This window comes from Mastomys coucha, unplaced genomic scaffold, assembly GCF_008632895.1.
Source record: "Mastomys coucha isolate ucsf_1 unplaced genomic scaffold, UCSF_Mcou_1 pScaffold14, whole genome shotgun sequence".
Taxonomy (NCBI): Eukaryota; Metazoa; Chordata; class Mammalia; order Rodentia; family Muridae; genus Mastomys; species Mastomys coucha.
Genome location: NW_022196896.1, coordinates 80,724,975 through 80,742,408, shown reverse-complemented (window position 1 = coordinate 80,742,408; position 17,434 = coordinate 80,724,975). Strand labels below are relative to the sequence as shown.

At 41.6% G+C, this 17,434-nt stretch overlaps 1 protein-coding gene across 11 annotated transcripts in view; it reads right to left on the bottom strand.

Moving 5' to 3' along the window:
• The window catches only part of Ccdc150 (coiled-coil domain containing 150), a 113,571-nt gene that overhangs the window by 3,649 nt on the left and 92,488 nt on the right, over nucleotides 1–17,434 (bottom strand). For 10 of the 11 annotated variants that reach the window (XR_004117880.1, XR_004117881.1, XM_031367492.1 and 7 more), the window contains 7 exons: nucleotides 12,342–12,470; nucleotides 10,061–10,230; nucleotides 8,692–8,785; nucleotides 7,629–7,798; nucleotides 3,550–3,676; nucleotides 404–598; nucleotides 70–138 (listed from right to left, as the gene is read on the bottom strand). Coding sequence is in view for 9 of the 11 variants with exons in the window: in XM_031367492.1 (XP_031223352.1) it covers nucleotides 70–138; nucleotides 404–598; nucleotides 3,550–3,676; nucleotides 7,629–7,798; nucleotides 8,692–8,785; nucleotides 10,061–10,230; nucleotides 12,342–12,470 (954 nt within the window). In the remaining 2 variants the exon portion in view is untranslated. The remainder of the gene's footprint in view (nucleotides 1–69; nucleotides 139–403; nucleotides 599–3,549; nucleotides 3,677–7,628; nucleotides 7,799–8,691; nucleotides 8,786–10,060; nucleotides 10,231–12,341; nucleotides 12,471–17,434) is intronic. The other variant, XM_031367499.1, reaches the window with a different exon arrangement.

Here is a 17,434-nt window from a genome sequence, read left to right as displayed (position 1 = left end):
GGAGGGGAACATGGTGAACATAAGTTAGACTTTTACATTAATGGTGAATAGGGCTTGTGGGAATTTTACCTGTTCATAGTTCTTTTTCTGATATTGATCCTTAATTATCTCCATTTGCCTCAATTCCACTTCTATTTGCTGAGAGTAAATGCAAAAGTAACATAAAAAGATGATCAGTATATGAACGTGTAAAGTTTTCAGTTTCTGCTGGATTCCACTTCCTATCTAGCCCACTGACCCCAAAAGAGCCAAGGATCACAGCAGTGCCTCCACCTAAGCAGAGCGGAGCCCACAGAAGTAACCTGCCCACTTCCCAGGAACACAGCAGCTGCCACCTAGCTCAGCAGCCCGGACTCTCCCCATTGCGGAAGGGGTGAGGACAGGGCGGGGCTTCTCAGACAACCTTCATCCGCTCCACGTTCTGTGCGTTATTCGCCTTGGCTGACAAGTGCAGCTTTATCTGGGCCCTTTGGTTCTTGAGCTTTTCCTTGTTGCTGTTCACCACTTTTTCCAGCTCCGTAGCTTTGTGCCGCAGCTCTCGGTTTGTCCGGGACACTTCCACCGATCTGAAGTTAGCTTCGTCAAGAGCTTTCTTCAGCTTAGAAGACAAAGGAACAAAAGTGAAGGGACAACCTTCACCTACTATTCAGGAAGAGACATTTCGGTTTGTTTTTGTATTGAAAAAGAGTGAGGCCTGGAAGGTGGCTCACCAGTTGAGAGCACCAACTGCTCTTACAGAGCACATGCTCATTCATACTTAAACACATAAAAAATAAGAAAGTGATACAATGCATGATTTCTGATTAGGCAGGCTTATAAAGTAACAAATCCATTTCCATAGTTTTTAACAACCTGAGATAAAGCATGTGAGCTTGCGGTCATGAGCTGTATTTTATGAGCAAGGCTGTGGAGAGATAGTAACTTCCAGTCTCAGCTTCAGCACCTACAGCATGTAGGCTTCCATAATTAACCTCCTCAAGCCTCAGGTTTGTCAACTGAAAACTATGTGGAATGCCTAAAAAGGAAGCAGGGCCCACCCTGCACTGTTACTGCTCAGCGGTCACTGCCATGCTGCCATGCTGTAACTACTTCCTTGCTGTCACAGCCCATGGCTCACAAAATGAAAACAAACTTGGTTACACACACTTGGCAGTGCCCACTAGCACTGCATGTTATTTTATGGTATTGCTTCTTGCTGGGAAAGCATTTTAACACTTTTGTCTCATGCAAAAGCACTATCACAATGAATGATTTTACACTGTCCTGGCCCCCCACCCCAGCACAGGGTTTTTCTTTCTGTGTCATTTGCTGCAGAACTCTGAACAGAATTTATTTTTAAGAACTAGGTCTTAAGGGATTTGCCAAAATTTACGTTTTGAGGTTTCTTGACTATGAAGTACAATGTAAATTTCTGTGGTAATTCACACAGCTTGTTAAAAAGAGGATGAGGAGGAAGACAAGCAGAGGGAAGGCACATGCAGTAGGGGCTTTCTGACCTGGCTCTCACACAGGAGCCCTTTCTTCAGATCTTAATGGTCCCCACATTCTGCTGATGCATCACTAAGGGCAATGAGATTCTCCACTGCTACCTCAATGCGGACAAGCATTAATATCTAGGCATGTTTGGCTAGATGTTTATTACAATTTAATTCTTTAAACATACTCGAAGAGTACTTGTGATGACCTTGATTTTATGACAGAGTAAGTGGATCCAGAAGTCAAGTCACTTAGAGACAATAAATACGGGGCTCATGTAAGCAGGGTTGAGGTCCAGCCATGCCCTGCTCACATCCGTGCTTCTCACCATGGGCATGCGCTGTGGCCAGGTTTCCTCACATAGTCAACATTATCACCGATGTTTCCTTTATGGCTTCGGGTTTTTAAATTTAGATTTATTTATGTGTACGATTATTTTGTTTGTCTATATGTATACAAACCATGGGTATGTATCATTCCCAATAAGATCAGAGAGGGCACTGCATCTCCTGAAACTGGAATTATGGGGAGGCTGTGAGCTACCATATGCATACCAGGAAGCTATTTCTGGTCCTCTGCAAATCAGCAAGTACTCTTAATGTCTGTGCCATCTCTCCAGCCCCAGCTTTCAATTTCCTATGTGTTCTGAGGAATGATGAGCTTTAACTAAGGGTTTATTTTTACATTTTTTGATACCTGTTTGTGTCCTGCAGAACTTGCTTAAGACAAATTTTTAAATTTAAATATATTTTGATATTCTTCTCCTTTCTCAAATGGTTTTAGATCTCTGTTCCTATCCACCAAACTTTAAATTCTTTCTCTGAAAACAAACAAAAATTCAATACACACCAAAACCTAACACCCTTCAAAACCAAGAAAACAAAATAAAACCATAACCCCTAAAACTGTAACCAAATAAAAGCACACAAAAATTAATACTCTCCTCTTCAATGTTCATGATACAACAGTTAATATGTTTATTCCTTCTTTAAAATAGCCTTTTGACTTAATTGTCCCCTTCCAACAGAACCATTTTACTTAGCCCTAATTTTCTTTCTTTTTTTTTGAAAATACAAAAAAACATTTTATTTTAACATGAAAATTTAGCCCTAATTTTCAATTATCATGTTACAGTAATTATTATGGTTTTCTTATAACCTCATCTGGTTTCTCTTTATTCTCCCCTACTTTCTACTGAAATCACAAGTTCTGTACCATCCTCAGTTTAGAACCTAGAGTGCTCAAGGATTTCCTAACAGTTCACTTCCAGTGAGCTAGTAGGCAAGGCCATGAGATCAGGCAGGTCCCTCTGAGGTAACTTATCTTTCTCTGACATTTCCATTTTTGTAGCTCAGCTTTGGCCAGGCTGCATAAGAGGGGCTAGCCCTGCATCTCTGTGAGACTCAAAGCTATGCTTTGTTTCCTGCCTTCTTAGCCCTCAATTAGTCTAAAATAACTTTTTTTCTTACTTTGAATTCCTTCAGAGCTGCACACTGCCTCTAGTTATCCAAGACATCTCTGATTTTTTCTCATGTTCAGAATGGCATTTGCTTTTGTTTTTGTTTTTTGTTTTTGTTTGTTTGTTTGTTTAACACAAGGTCTCACAAAGTCTAGGCTGACCTTGAACTCAATATGTAGCTGGAGATGACCTTGAACTGACCACAATGCTCAGACTGTATTCTGTTAGAGATGGAAGCCATAGCTCTGTGTAGCTGGGCAAGCATTCTAGCAACTAAGCTATATCCCAGCCCTCCTACTGCTCTTGAGTGTGCCTCTCTGGAGATGGTGGCTACATAGTACATGGGGAGACAGACAGGCTGGGAGACAGTGACTAGATCTGTCAGAAGGCAGGCAATCATCTCATACCTCTGATAGGAAAGTTCCTTAAGGCACCCTGGCAGGGAACTGTGTGTATCACAAACTGCTTTCTTGTCAGTGTTGCTGTGCAAGGAGAGGTGGCCACAGCACATCTGGCTTGCTGAGCAGAGGGACTTGCTAAGGCAAGTGCAGACGCTCTGCACCCACTCTGCGGGCCCTCTTGGGAGGTGCTCCTCTTTCTCAAATGGCCCCTACCTCCGAAACTTCCCTCTGTGACGCTTTCTTTGCGGTCTCTCTCTCGGTCTGAAACTGCTTCCTCAGAGCTTCGATGCGCTCTGCATGCAGTTCTGCTTCTACTTTGGATTCCTCAGCAGCCTGCTCTCTGTTTTGAAGGAAACAATCAATTCACGTTAAAGATCATCTTAAGAGTTAAGAAGGGTTTTTCACGAGAATGTCAGCCCTCTAAACAACCTGTGACTTATAAATGAGCAGCATACTGTCATTAGATCAACCTCATGAATAGAGCTCAAAACCAAGGAAAAAGGGGTGGGTTACTGGCAGTGTAAAACCCAAATCTGCATAAAAGGATTCAACCGTAAGTGGAAAAAGCATTCAGAAAAGCGGCAGAGTGGACAATCACACCTAAGAGATGACTGCTTTGTTCTGTTGTGCTTGATATCAGCTACTTATTCTTTAGGTTTAAACTATGTTGTTTCCTTTTCTTGATGTGAGAACCTTTCATCTGATCAGCATTCTTAGTTTGGGTTCTTTGGTCAAGATGCATGATTAGGGTTCTGAAAATGCTGGAATTCCTTGAAATGATAAGCAGAGTGTGTGTGTGGCATTTATAGCTTTTTACCCTTTCAAGGACAAATGAAAAGTTTGACACCGCTAGACTTAATCTGTGACTCCTTGTGGCCTTAAGACTGATCAGGTGGGGGTGACTCAGGGAGTGGCTCTGCTGAGTGACCAACCTTGCCCACAATCTTGCCCTTTCCTCCTCTCAGTGTCTCTTCTGTGTGTTTAGATGATGCATGCCTCTGCTAATGGATTCTGTTTGTCCGCCTGGCTGGTGTGCTGAGCAGACCTGACGGTGGTAATTTAACTGCACTCTCATCTCTGGCCCACACAGGGGTCTTAACAGAGAATTTTACTATATCATCTCAATAACATGCTGGTAGCTTTTCTTTCAATAATTGTATATTTCAAAAATTTATTGATGTATGTGTGTGTGTGCATGCATGCACATGCAGTGTCAGAGGACAACCTACAGGATTTGATTCTCAAGTCATCAGCCTCCACAGCAAACCCATCTACCTGGTGAGCCATCTCACTGCCCACTGATAATTTCCTAATAACATCATATAAAGGGATGGGATACTCTGAAGTCACTGGTAAAATAATTATGTTGTTATTATATTCCCCACATACCTCCCGCACATACTCACCACAAAATATATTTATATACATAGACACATATATGGAAGAAAACTATTATTTATATAGTACATATTATATTTTGATTTTCTATTTTGTTTGCTATGTGATTGAGATAATCAGCTCCAGTCTGCTGCCTCTGATTGAATCTAAACCTGAGCTCCAGCAACATGATATCTGATCTTGGGTAGGAAGGCCATCTTCGTATCCCATTTCCTTATCTATAAGTGGGAATAACAACAGTGCCCACCATCATATGATCCTAGTTGGTATTAAGGACCTGTTTAGTATAATGCCCAATACACGGTAAGCACCCAGTGAACATCAGCCTCTGTGTCAGCCATTATCATTGTCATCATTGAAGTCTAAAGTCCAAATCCTAACTTTAAACTGATTTTAAATTTAATTTATGCTTAGATTAGCCTTAAAACAATTTACATTTTAAAGCATTTATTTAATGAATAAGTGTATGTGTGCATGTGTATGTGTGACGTGGAGGCCAGAGTATAACTTACAGGATTCCATTCTGTTCTACCGTTTGTGTCCCAAGGACTACACTTAGGTTGTCAAGCTTGACAGTGAGAGTGCCTTTACTTGCTGAGCCATCTCACCAGCCCTTAAGTTAACCTTTAATTTATTCTTTCCTTCAGGCTTCCATTTCTGGTCACTTGTGTAGATATGAGCTTCAGTTTTTCTTTTTATTGTAGAAGGAACACTCAATGTGACATCTATTCAAAGAGGTTTGCATGCATAACATAGTGTTGCTAATTATGGGCCTCCTGGAATAAAGGTCTTTAAAACTTATTTACCCCGCTCTTGTTTTCTCCTGAGGAGACCATCCACCATTAGTTCCTGAAACAGTTTTCTGGTTTCAGTGAGCTATACTCGCCTAATCTCAAACTCAGTGACAACCTTGGTTTTCTCCAAGTTCATCGGGGCCCTTCTCTATACCCTGGGAATGGAGTTCCGTCTCACGGCAGACCCGGGAAGGAAAGCAGCAGAAGCCCTCCTTCACACAGAGCCTGAGCCTTCATGTTCTCACCGCCTGCCCGCCTTTCATCATCAGCCAAGTTTTGCTTCTATAAATCAGGACTTCTCCAGTTCTAGATGATTCTTATTCTGTGTAATCTAGAGCTACAGAAGTGAACCATCTGCAGATGCGCAGTAGATAGCAGTAGAGGTTCCTTCTCTGGCCTCTTCCTTCTCCTTGACATAGCGCCAGGCCTGACCTCTGTTCTACCTGTACTTTTCTATGGAAGACAACACACTTCAGTACATTAGCTCTCATCTTTGTGAAGATGGATCCAAACTGTGACCTCTTTTCAGAGCTAGACCTGTATTTCTACATCTCATAACTCCTCCTTATAACCAATCAGTCTCCTAGGCTTTATCTTTCTTCCTAAGTATATACCCAGATTGGTACAAATTTGCACAATGTCAAGAGGTTGGCAAGCTTCAAGTGAGTTAGGATTGCTCTTTGTTTAAAATACGAGCTATAAGTGGTAGGTAAAGAAACATTTTTGAAGCAAATGAGTCTCACCTTATTCTTTCCTTGTCACTGACCCTTGCAATAATCCTTTAAGCTGTAGTGAGAGGGATTATACTTTATGTTTTTTAAAACTGAAAATATTTTTTTCATATAATATATTCTGATTATGGTTCCCCTCCCTCAATTCTTCCCATATCAGCTTAGTTCCCCACCCACCCAAATCTACACCCTTTCCTGTACTCTCATTAGAAAACAGTCATTTAAAGAAAAGAAAAAACTGGAAAAAGATAAAATAAAAACAAACCAACCTGAAGAGGGCAAAATAAACCAATTAATAGAAAAATAAAGAGTACTTGCAGAATTTCCAGGATATTCAGGGTTAGGGATGACTCAGTAGGTAAACTTATAAACAGTTTACCTGACTTTTATAGGTTTTTAAACGATTCTGCCAGCCACCATATAAACACCATATTGTTTTAGCCAATACTACACAGCCTTGTGGCAGTACAGTTTGTAAAATGTAAAGTAAAACTTTCCCAGGCTGTACATATGGAAAGTACCTTCCTCCTTTGTCTTAGCTTCTGCCCTGCCCCTGCATTGACATGTACAGTTAGTGACAGAATAAGGTTCTAGATCATATTTACTGCTTGTAACAAAACTTTCATGTTTTAACCAAGTTTAGGTAAAAACTAAAAATGATCCATGGCCTATCATCTGCCTCGATGTAGTTGTTCCATTTCTGGTAACTTATACCCAGTCAGACTTCTGGGATTCCTTGCCAAAATCTATATTATTTATTTTGGTTTCCTTAATTTTTATTTACATATGTGTGCATGTGTGTGTGTGTGTGCCATGTGCCATGTCTGGGGACAACTCTTGGGAGTTGGTTCTCTTGCTGCCTTGTAGGATTGGGTATTGTACTCAGGTCACCTGACCCTCATAAGTGTCTCTACCCACTGAGCCACTCTCTTTGCCTTTACTTTAGTTTTTTTGAGATAGGATCTTACTATGTAACTCAGGCTGGCTTCAAGCTCATGGTCTTTCTGCCCCAGCCTTCTAAGTACTGAAACTACCAGTGTGCGCCTCCATACCTGGCTCAAATAATGCTTTAAAAGGATAGCTTAAGTTTGGGAGAAACATATGAGTGTCCTTTGAAGTAGTCTTTAAGTTTGGGTTAATGTCACATAAGGAATGAGCTTGATAATGGACAAAGAACTGAAAAGGAGAGCCACATAGGCGTGGTCCAGCCAGCTATTACCAGCTGCTATTCAGCTCTGCCTGGGTGCTTTCAATGATTGAGCTAGATGCACTAGCTCATGCAAGAGAAAGGGCTTTACTAGCTTCTCTAAACTAGCCCCTCGCTCTCCAGAGGCGCTGCCCCCATCCCACGTGAATCTTCTGTCCTTACTTGAAGGCTTCCAGACTCTGTCGCTCATGCTCTTTGCTTTCTAGTTTTTCTTGGAGGTGATCAAGCTTAGACTGCAGATGGCCATTTGTCTGGAGAGCTTGCTCCAGGCTCATGGCCAGTTTCCTGTTGTCTTCTCTAGTTATATCTAGAGACTTCTGTAGTGGCTCCATCTGAAAGAGAGAGGAGTGCCCGTGAGTCCAGGGCAGTTAGTAGACTTTTACTCCTTATACTCTGGCTGTAAGTGCCACCGAAATGATCAGTCAGAACTAGAAACAAACACTGTAGGTAAACCATCACACACACACACACACACACACACACACCATCATCAATACCACTCTCAGAAGGCAGTTCCATTGAAGATCAGAGAGCATGAGATAATAAAGCTAGCTTACATTTCCCTAATTTTCAAGAGTTTCACCAGTTAAATTATTCTCTTACTGATTCTACCTTCTGGTCTCATTCTCTAGGAGTTTAAAAACTGGCAACTATTCCTTGTCTACTCTTCCCAAAGCAGGCTTCTTTGAGGGTTAACGAGAAGTCTCAGTAGGAGAAGGCACCTGCCACCCAGCCTGCTGCCTTCAGTTCAGTCACTTGTACCCATAGGAGAAAATGGCACCCCACAATTTGCCATATGACCTCCATATACACATGTTCTACACAGAGTATACGAGTGCTCTGGCCTCTAAACAAACAAACATTAAAAGGCTTATTCATGCTTTCTATAAGTATGTATGTGTGGATACATACTTAGTGGGCACACATGTATGCACATCTTCTCACTAACAGGGTTGCCAGCTACCTCTGAGATTATACATTATTTTCTAAAACATTTAATTCCTAAAACAACCTGTACATTAATAAATGAAAGGAATGTGGGTAGCAGAAGACAAAAGAAATCAGTCAGAATTATGCAATTACCCATTTCCTATTCATAAATATGTTACTGTCCAGAATTCTTAGTGAAGAGGAACCTTCTTTGTTTCATTTCATCTTTCTAAAATCTAAGGTCACAGTAGAACTGAACAGATTGGTGCTGCCAGCTCTAACACCTGGCTTCTACCTCACTGCTGTGCTGGGCCTCCACGATCAGCATCCTGGCCTGCCACTGGTCTACTTCTGCTTCAAGCTTCTGTACTCTTTGTTGATTTAGAGACCTAAAAATAGAAAGCACAAGAGGTGACTGTAGAGGAGGGTACAGGAATGATGGTATCACGTGTAAGGTCCAGGACGCCTTTGTTTGGAAGCTCAGACTGCATTATTAGTCGTTGCACACGCTTCGTCTTGAGAGCAAGAAGGGCTCCTAAGGAATTACAACACTGTCTCACGTGTGACTCAGTCACACTTCCTTATTAGGCTATGACTCCATCTTTTGGACTGACTTCCGGCATGGCAATTTAGTGAGCTGTTTCACCAGCTTGGTAAGGTTTGGCCTAGGGTTGAATTGTTTGCTTCTAAATAGAACAGCTACTCTGAGATGTATTATGACAAGCAAGCAATATTTTATATATTATTATCTTGCCTTTTAAAAAGTTAATGTACTAGAGAACACATTTATAATACATAGAATAAAGATAAATACAGTGGAGAAAATACAACTCACTTGTTTTCTCATAACGTAGAAGTAATATGAACTGGGATCTACATAATTACTCCAGGTACACTATCAGCCTCAGACCATTTTTTTTTAGCACAAAAGAAATATTAAGGGCTGGTGAGATGGCTCAGCTGGTAAGAGCACCAACTGCTCTTCTGAAGGACGTGAGTTCAAATCCCAGCAACCACATGGTGGCTCACAACCACCCGTAATGAGATCTTACGCCCTCTTCTGGTGTGTCTGAAGTCAGCTACAGTGTATTTGTGTATAATAATAAACAAATCTTTGGGCTGGAGCGAGCAGGGACTGAGCGAGTGGAGCTGACTGGAGCAAGTGAGGCCGACCAGAGTGAGCAGAGGTCCTAAAATCCAATTCCCAACAACCACATGAGGGCTCACCACCAGCTGTATAGCTACAGTGTACTTACATACATGAAATAAATAAATAAATCTTTAAAAAAGAAATATTAAATGTTACTTTTCTTTATTTTTTAGTTTGTCATTTTATGTAATTTTGAAATATTCAATGAAGTCCAGTAATTAAACACAGCTAAAAGTAATTCTCAGCTGATTAACCTAAGATAATTATTAATCTTGCAATTTGGCCTGAATGGTGCAGAAAGTGACCATGGTTAAAAGTCCACAAACTTCAGGGACACATTTTCCTTCATGCCACTCTAACAGGGACAACTTCGACTTTTTGAAAAGCTGTCTAAATCAGGTTTAGCACCTAACCTGCTAGCTCTTCAAACACCATTTTAGTAGTTCTTCAAAGTAAATGAGACTCAAGAGACCTCACGCTCTCCTCAACATGGCTGAAAACACAAATGCAGTACCTTTCTTTCTTGAGGCCTGCGATCTCTGAATCCCTCCGCCCGAGCTCGATCTGGACTTTCTCCAGGGCTCCCTGCATCTTACTGTGAGAAGCCAGCACATTTTCCAGCATGATTGTAACCTTGCAGTTGTCTTCTTTAGCCTCTGCTAATTGTTTCTGAAAGTTTCCCACCTAAGGAAAATGAAACAAGACAGAAGAGGGAAAAGTACGGTTCACTTTTTTTTTCTTTTTTTATTAGATATTTTCTTTATTTACATTTCAAATGTTCTCCCCTTTCCTGGTTTCCCCTCCAAAATACCCCCTATTCCTTCTCCACTCCCCATGCTCACCAACCCACCCTCTCCCACTTCCTGGCCCTGGCATTCCCTACGCTGGGACACAGAGCCTTCCCAGGACCAAGGGCCTCTCCTCCCATTGATGATCGACTCGGCCATCCTCTGCTACATATGCAGCTGGAACCATGGGTCCCACTGTGTGTGCTCTTTGGTTGGCGGTTTAGTCCCTGGGAGCCATGGGTCCCACCATGTGTGCTCTTTGGTTGGCCATTTAGTCCCTGGGAGCCATGGGTCCCACCATGTGTGCTCTTTGGTTGGTGGTTTAGTCCCTTTTGTTTCTTAAGGTATTGTGTTTTGAGAAGAAGAAATGTCGTCCATGTGGCAGCTTCCTGACTACTGCCATAGCATAGCACACAATTAAGTGAGCATCCTGGGCTAACAAATTCTATGGTTCAGAGGTGATCGTGGAGAAGTATGCTCAGCTGTCTTCTGATGGGCTCAGAAAAAGAGAACATATCAGAAATGGTCTGAGGGTAAAAGACTGGGATGGAAAGTGAAGCTGCTAAAGAATCACGTGTCCACGGGTCTTTCTCTTCCAAGATGTAGTAAGGAAACTTGCTGTCAAGGAGCTTGAGATGGGCTGGTAAGATGGTTAAGAGTGTAAAGCACTGCCCACTAAGCATGATGGCCCAGTTCCCTCTCCGGGATCCATATGGTGGAAGGAGAAAACTGACTCCGCAAATTCTCCTCTGACCTTCACAATGCAACCACATAACAACCATATGTGTGTGTGTGTGTGTGTGTGTGTGTGTGTGTGTGTGTGTGTGTGTGTGTGTGCAGTTTAAGGTATGGAGAGAAGAAGAGATAAAAATATGGCACATATACATAATTGGATGGTATTCAGATAAAATAACAAAATTCTGTTATTTATAGCAACATGGGTGGAAGTGCCAGACATTAGATTTTACTGAAATAACTCAGGTATAGAAAGATATGTAATGTATATGCTCACTTAAATCTGGAAGCTAAAGACCTGACCTCAACAAAGTAGAAAAGAGTGATTGCTAGCCTAGGAAGGGTGGTACAGGATAGACATGGGATAGTTACCCAGTACATTGGTGCCATTGGATAGGAGGAAACTCTAATGGATTTTTTTTTCTCTTTTCTTTTCGAGACAGGGTTTCTATGTGTAGCCCTAGATGTGTAGCCCTGGAACTCACTCTGTGACCAGGCTGGCCTTGAACTCAGAAATCCATCTGTGTCTGCCTCCCAAGTGCTGGGATTAAAGGTGTGCGCCACCACTGCCAGCTTCTAATGTTTTTTAAACTACAATAAGATAATACATCTGCCAAGAATTAGTTGAGTGTTTCATATACAAACAGTGTAAGTAGCTAGTCATATACATATCAAATGTTCTCAATGTAAAGGATGACTGATAAACATTTGAACTGACAGAGTATGGTATAACTCTTCACATGTATTAAAATGCCATATAACGCACACAATTACAACATGTTAGTGAAATGTCTAGACACATTTTTAAAAGATGTTTGGGAGGGGACTGCTGCTCCTGCTAAGTCACACAGGAACATTGTTAGGGTGAAGCCTCACAGCAAGGCCAAATCACACTAATTAAATGTAAAGGGGAGGCTGGGCAGGATGGGCAGGGGACGGGCAGTCAGGGGACGGGCAGGGACTAAGACACTCAGACCAGCCTGGGGTACATGGTCATACCGTTTGCCAAAACCAAGAGAAGTTCAAGGAAACAGGTCAGTAGAGGACCCTCAGAGGTGGCTCCATCTCTATCCATCCGTCAGACGGACTTCAACAGAAGCCAATCAGACCCTCCTGGTAGTCATAGTGCATCATTACAGAAAACTTTACAACTATTTTAACCCTTCATTGATCACATCTCCTCTTTTCATAAATGGGAAAAGGAAGTTAGGGAACGTGGCTTGTCAGATTTCACATGCCTCTGGCAGAGAGACTTTCAGAGAGGTGCCTTGCCTTCTTGGTCTCCCTGTCCTCCAGTGCCTCCAGGTCCCCTTTCAACTTCTGGCTCTCCCTCAAGGCAGCATCTCGGCACTTCACGGCTTGGGCCAGCTCTTCCTCACTTTTCCCAAGAATAGATTTCATCTTGGAAGGAAAAGGGAAAGAATGTACAACATTCTAAAGCACAACAAACCAGTGAGTGTAGTAAGGTACAAAAATGTATAAAGCAAACATGAAAAATTAAATATGCTTATCCACTTGAATAAATAAACCCACCGTCATTAGCTGTTTATCCCTTTACAAAAGAGCACAAATTTTTAACAACCAAATCAGTGAATAAGCAGGGGAGCCAGGGGCCGGCCCTGGCTGGAATGGGCTGAAGTGGGACACAGCATCAAACGCAGGCCAAAAGACTGAGGGTCTCCAGTCTTTTAATACTCAAGCTGTTCTGGGCTAAAAACTTTACTTTTTCTTACTGTTCTGTGCTTCACTAAATGCTGGGGAAACAACTCTTTCCCTCTCTTATTACCTACTTTATAATTCTCTGTGCTTCAGTAAGCACTGGGAAACTTAACACTTTATGAGCTTAGTTTATAATTCTCTGGCAATTAACATATGCTGTATGGCATATGGAATTCAGTAGATTTATTGCTAAGGTTTCTTTCTCTCTTGCCTGGAAGCCTCACCTCTCAAGGGCCAAGTAAGAGGGAGGCTTGCAGCAATTAACTTTTAATGAACCAAGAAAACAAAGTTACGCTCATAGAAAGAAAAACTCTTATTCAAGCAAATATGCATACACACATTCATATACACACATTCACCTTTTTGTTGGGTCCAACCATCTGTCTCATCAACTTACTTATACACACACACACACACACACACACACACACACACACCCCAATATTTATAAACATATTTGGTGGATAGAGCAAAAGCCCCCATGAGCAAGTTTCATTGAGCAAGTGCCAGTGCAGAAAGAACTCATGCATTCTGGATGAAAAATAATCTCCAACTTTTATTGCTTAGAGAAAGAAAAAACTTCCATCTTTTTATTGAGGAAAAAGTCCTGTCCTTGTCAGTAAGAAGCCTGCCTGCTCTCTCTGGCCTGCTCTCTCTGGCCTGCTCTCTCTGGTCTGCTCTCTCTGGCCTGCTCTGGCCTGCTCTGGCCTGCTCTCTCTGCTCTGGCCTGCTCTGCTCTGCTCTGGCCTGCTCTGGCCTGCTCTGCTTCTCTTCTGCTTCTGCTCTTAGTATCATCATTCCTAGTTCTTGTACTTTTTCAGGATACATGATCACATAGTATTATAAGCATTTTTTTTAAATGCTTAGAATCACAAGTTCAAACAAAAATTCAAATCATAAATTGAATAGTTACAATAGAGATGTTTACATGTGTTTCTATTAAGACTAGTTATCTAATTAAACATTCATTAACTATCACTAGCTCTATAGGTCATTAAAAATTCAAAACAATAATTCTTATGTTTAAGTTAGCATGATTTTGTCAAGAAGCAAATCATCTGCCTTGTGTCTCATTAGTACTGAAGTTTTGTATAGCTAACTCCAGACAATATTGTATTTTCTGTCCTTGCACCTACAATAAGTTGCCCATCCCTAGTTTAAGACCCCAGTTATCAGATAATGGTTTCATAGCCAAGTTAGAAGGAATGGTTTCTCTGATTGTAAATCTATTTAAAACCATCTTTCTATCTCAGTACTATTAGCCTATAACACATGAAGGTTTACAGAATCCTAATTGCAGCCTTTATATTATAGAGGGCTCAAAATTACTTATATAAATTTAGGATTCAATAGAATCATTATTAGGAATTATGAAATCATCAATTTGTCTCCATAGTATTGCTACAAAAGAGTACATCTTCATTGATCTGCAGAAAATTTACCCAATATGGTGGGCTAATGTCCAGTTATTATTGTTTTATTGTTAATATTAGTTTATTAATAAAATAATTAAATCACTAATAAAATTATTAATTTAATAATGACAGGAAAGGCATATCAGCTACAAGAATCAATCCTCAGATGAGATTTCTGAAAACTTTGCAATTCAGAATTATCTGTTGCAGATCATGCAATATGATGTGTCATCTCCAGAAGGTTACTTGTATGCTTTTAGCATTTTCTAGATGGCTTCTGGCACATGAGAAAACTTAATATACAACTCAATTCAGTGAAAACAGAGACACAAGAGAAGTAGGACTATGGAGCCAAATGTTTACAACTTTTGAAAATACAAACAATTCCAGACTGAGATAGAAATAAGAAGCTGCCTCAATGAGTCTGGGCAAAAGAGAAGAGTGAACACAGTTCTAGTCCAAAGAGAGAAAGATGGGAAGAGGAAGGGAGTCAAAAGGGAGTGAAACATCAGGGGGAAAGTGCAGGAAATGGCTCCCTGATGAAGGTAGGGGAGTCAGAAGCCTTATGGAAAAGGTATGCCAGCAGGCCCTGTTGAAACAAACTGAAACCCTAAGCACGGAACAACCCTCCAACCTATTTGAGACATCTGGTGAGATAGTCAGTCTCTATTTTGCTACCTCCTGTCAGAACACAGTGCAAGAATGGGGTCATTCAAGGGAAATTCTGTGTGCTTGTGAGAAAATTCCAAGAAAACAAGGGAAGAGTCTTGTGACCTTAGTTTCTCTGAAACACAAAATTGTTCTTGGAATGAACTTTCATACTCCTCCCAGAAGACAAGAGTGAGTTTACTTCAGCTGCTGCTATTCATGTGCCTCTATGGTAAAACATGTTTTTTTTCCCCCATGCAGCTTATTCTTGAGATAGAACATCTTACTCATGTGATTCTTCTTAACTCTCGGAGTATAAATCAACACATACTCTGAAAAAAGTTGCTATTTCATGAGACTGTAGTCTACCTCACTTTTAAGCTCCAGGTTAACACTACCAACTAGAGCTGTAAACAATGCCTCAACCTCAGAGTACAGTGGCTAGGTTTCATCTAGAGAAAGAACTATTGTTTAGGACTTTGTTACCCTCAGAGCCTAATAAAGGTACTAGTCAGAGGTCAAGGAACCTGGAGTGGAGCTGAAGTAACAGAAGGCTCGACTTGGGCAGTTAAGGGTACAGAGAATGGGAGTACTGCCCTTGGTTCCTGGGACCTTAGTCCATCACCTGAGGACAGATGAAAAGTCTCACAACCTTGGGCTTGAGGCAAACAGATGAATTCATCTGCTGAAGTCACTCTTGGTAGCACTGACTACTTTGTACTGCATTTCAGCCTTGTCCCTCTGGCTAGGGGTTATAGTCCTAAAGGTTTAAGAACACAGAGTAGACCTCGTATACAGGTCTCATCTCGGTGCTTTGCTTGCTTGCTATAATCGGTAACACAGTCAGGGGTCTCCCTTTGACCACAGCACTAGATACTCAAGAACTTAGGAGTCTGAGGAGTTCAGGAAAATCTGCTGGGACAAGATCCAAAGCTAATGGTGGGCAGCATAGCCTCTGGAACACAGGGGAGGGGCGTTCCTAAAGGAAACTCTGTTTAGCATCTGACTGTCCTGGTTCAGCACTGTCTACATGGTAGAAAGAACGGACTTTAACTAACTGCTTCTTTCTGTTTGCAGACAATTTTATAGGACCCAGAAAGAAGCTGTTCCAGTACTTCATCTTTTTTTTGCTATGGGTATTCCCTATTCAAAAGAAATAGTTTTAGTAGTACTTTTTACATTGTTTTGCTTTTTAAAAATTGTTATTGTAGGACCTTGAGCGCAAGCTCCTCAGCCAGTCTCACAACACCTAGAGGAAGCTCCACTCCCAGGTGCTCTGACACTCTCAGGATCAGAGGTGAGGAGGACCCAACATCTGTCCCAATACCGGGAGTAATTGGGACCAGCAGGACCTAGGCACACAGGAACTCCACCAGCCCAGTGGCTCAGGTTCCTTCCAGTCTGTCTGGGCTGGTGCCCTGAGCAGACTTTGGGCGCAAACTCTGCAGCCAGTCCCAAAACACCCAGAGGAAGCTGCTGCACTCCCATGTGCTTTAACCAGTCCAGAATCACAGAATCACAGGATCAGAGAGACAGCTTGAGTCTGAGGAGTTCTGACACAACCAGGATCACAGGAAGGACAGGTTCCAGTTAGATTTAGCAAGGGCAGGTAGCACTAGAGATAACCATATGACAGGGGGCAAGTGTAAAATAATGAACAACACAAACCAAGGTTACTTGGCATTATCAGAACCCAATTCTCCACCATGGCAATTCCTAGACACACCATCACACCAGAGAAGCAAGATTCAGATATAAAATCACTTCTCATAATGATAATAAAGGATTTTAAGAAAGACATAAATAGCACCCTCAAAGAAATATAGGAGAATACAGGTAAACAGCTAGAAGCCCTTCAAGAGGAAACATAAAAATCCCTTAAAGAACTATAGGAAAACACAATCAAACAGGTGAAGGAAATGAACAAAACCATCCAGAATCTAAAAATGGAAATAGAAACAATAAAGAAGTCAGAAACAGAGACAACCCTGGAGATACAAAACCTAGGAAAGAAATCAGGAGCCATAGATGTAAGCATCACCAACAGAATGCAAGAGATAGAAGAGAGAATCTCAGGGGCAGAAGACACCTTAGAAAACATTGACACAACAGTCAAAGAAAATGCAAAAAGCAAAAAGCTCCTAACCTAAAACATCCAGGAAATCCAGGATGCACTGAGAAGACCAAACCTAAGGATAATAGGTATAGAAGAGAGTGAAGACTCCCAATGTAATGGGCCAGTAAATATCTTCAACAAAATTATAGAAGAAAACTTCCTAACCTAAAGAAAGAGATGCCCATGAAAATACAAGAAGCCTACAGAATTTCAAATAGACTTGACCAGAAAAGAAATTCCTCCTGTCACATAATAATCAAAACACCGGCCATTTTCTCTCGGGTGAGTTTCTGAGACTGGAGCGGCCAGCCCGGAGGCGCCTTAGGCCAGAGACCCAGACGGCATCCACTATTTTCTCTCGGGTGAGGTTCTGAGATTGGAGCAGCCAGCCCGGAGGCCCCTTAGGCCAGAGACCCAGGCGGGATCCGCCATTTTCTCTCGGGTGAGTTTCTGAGACCTGAGCAGCC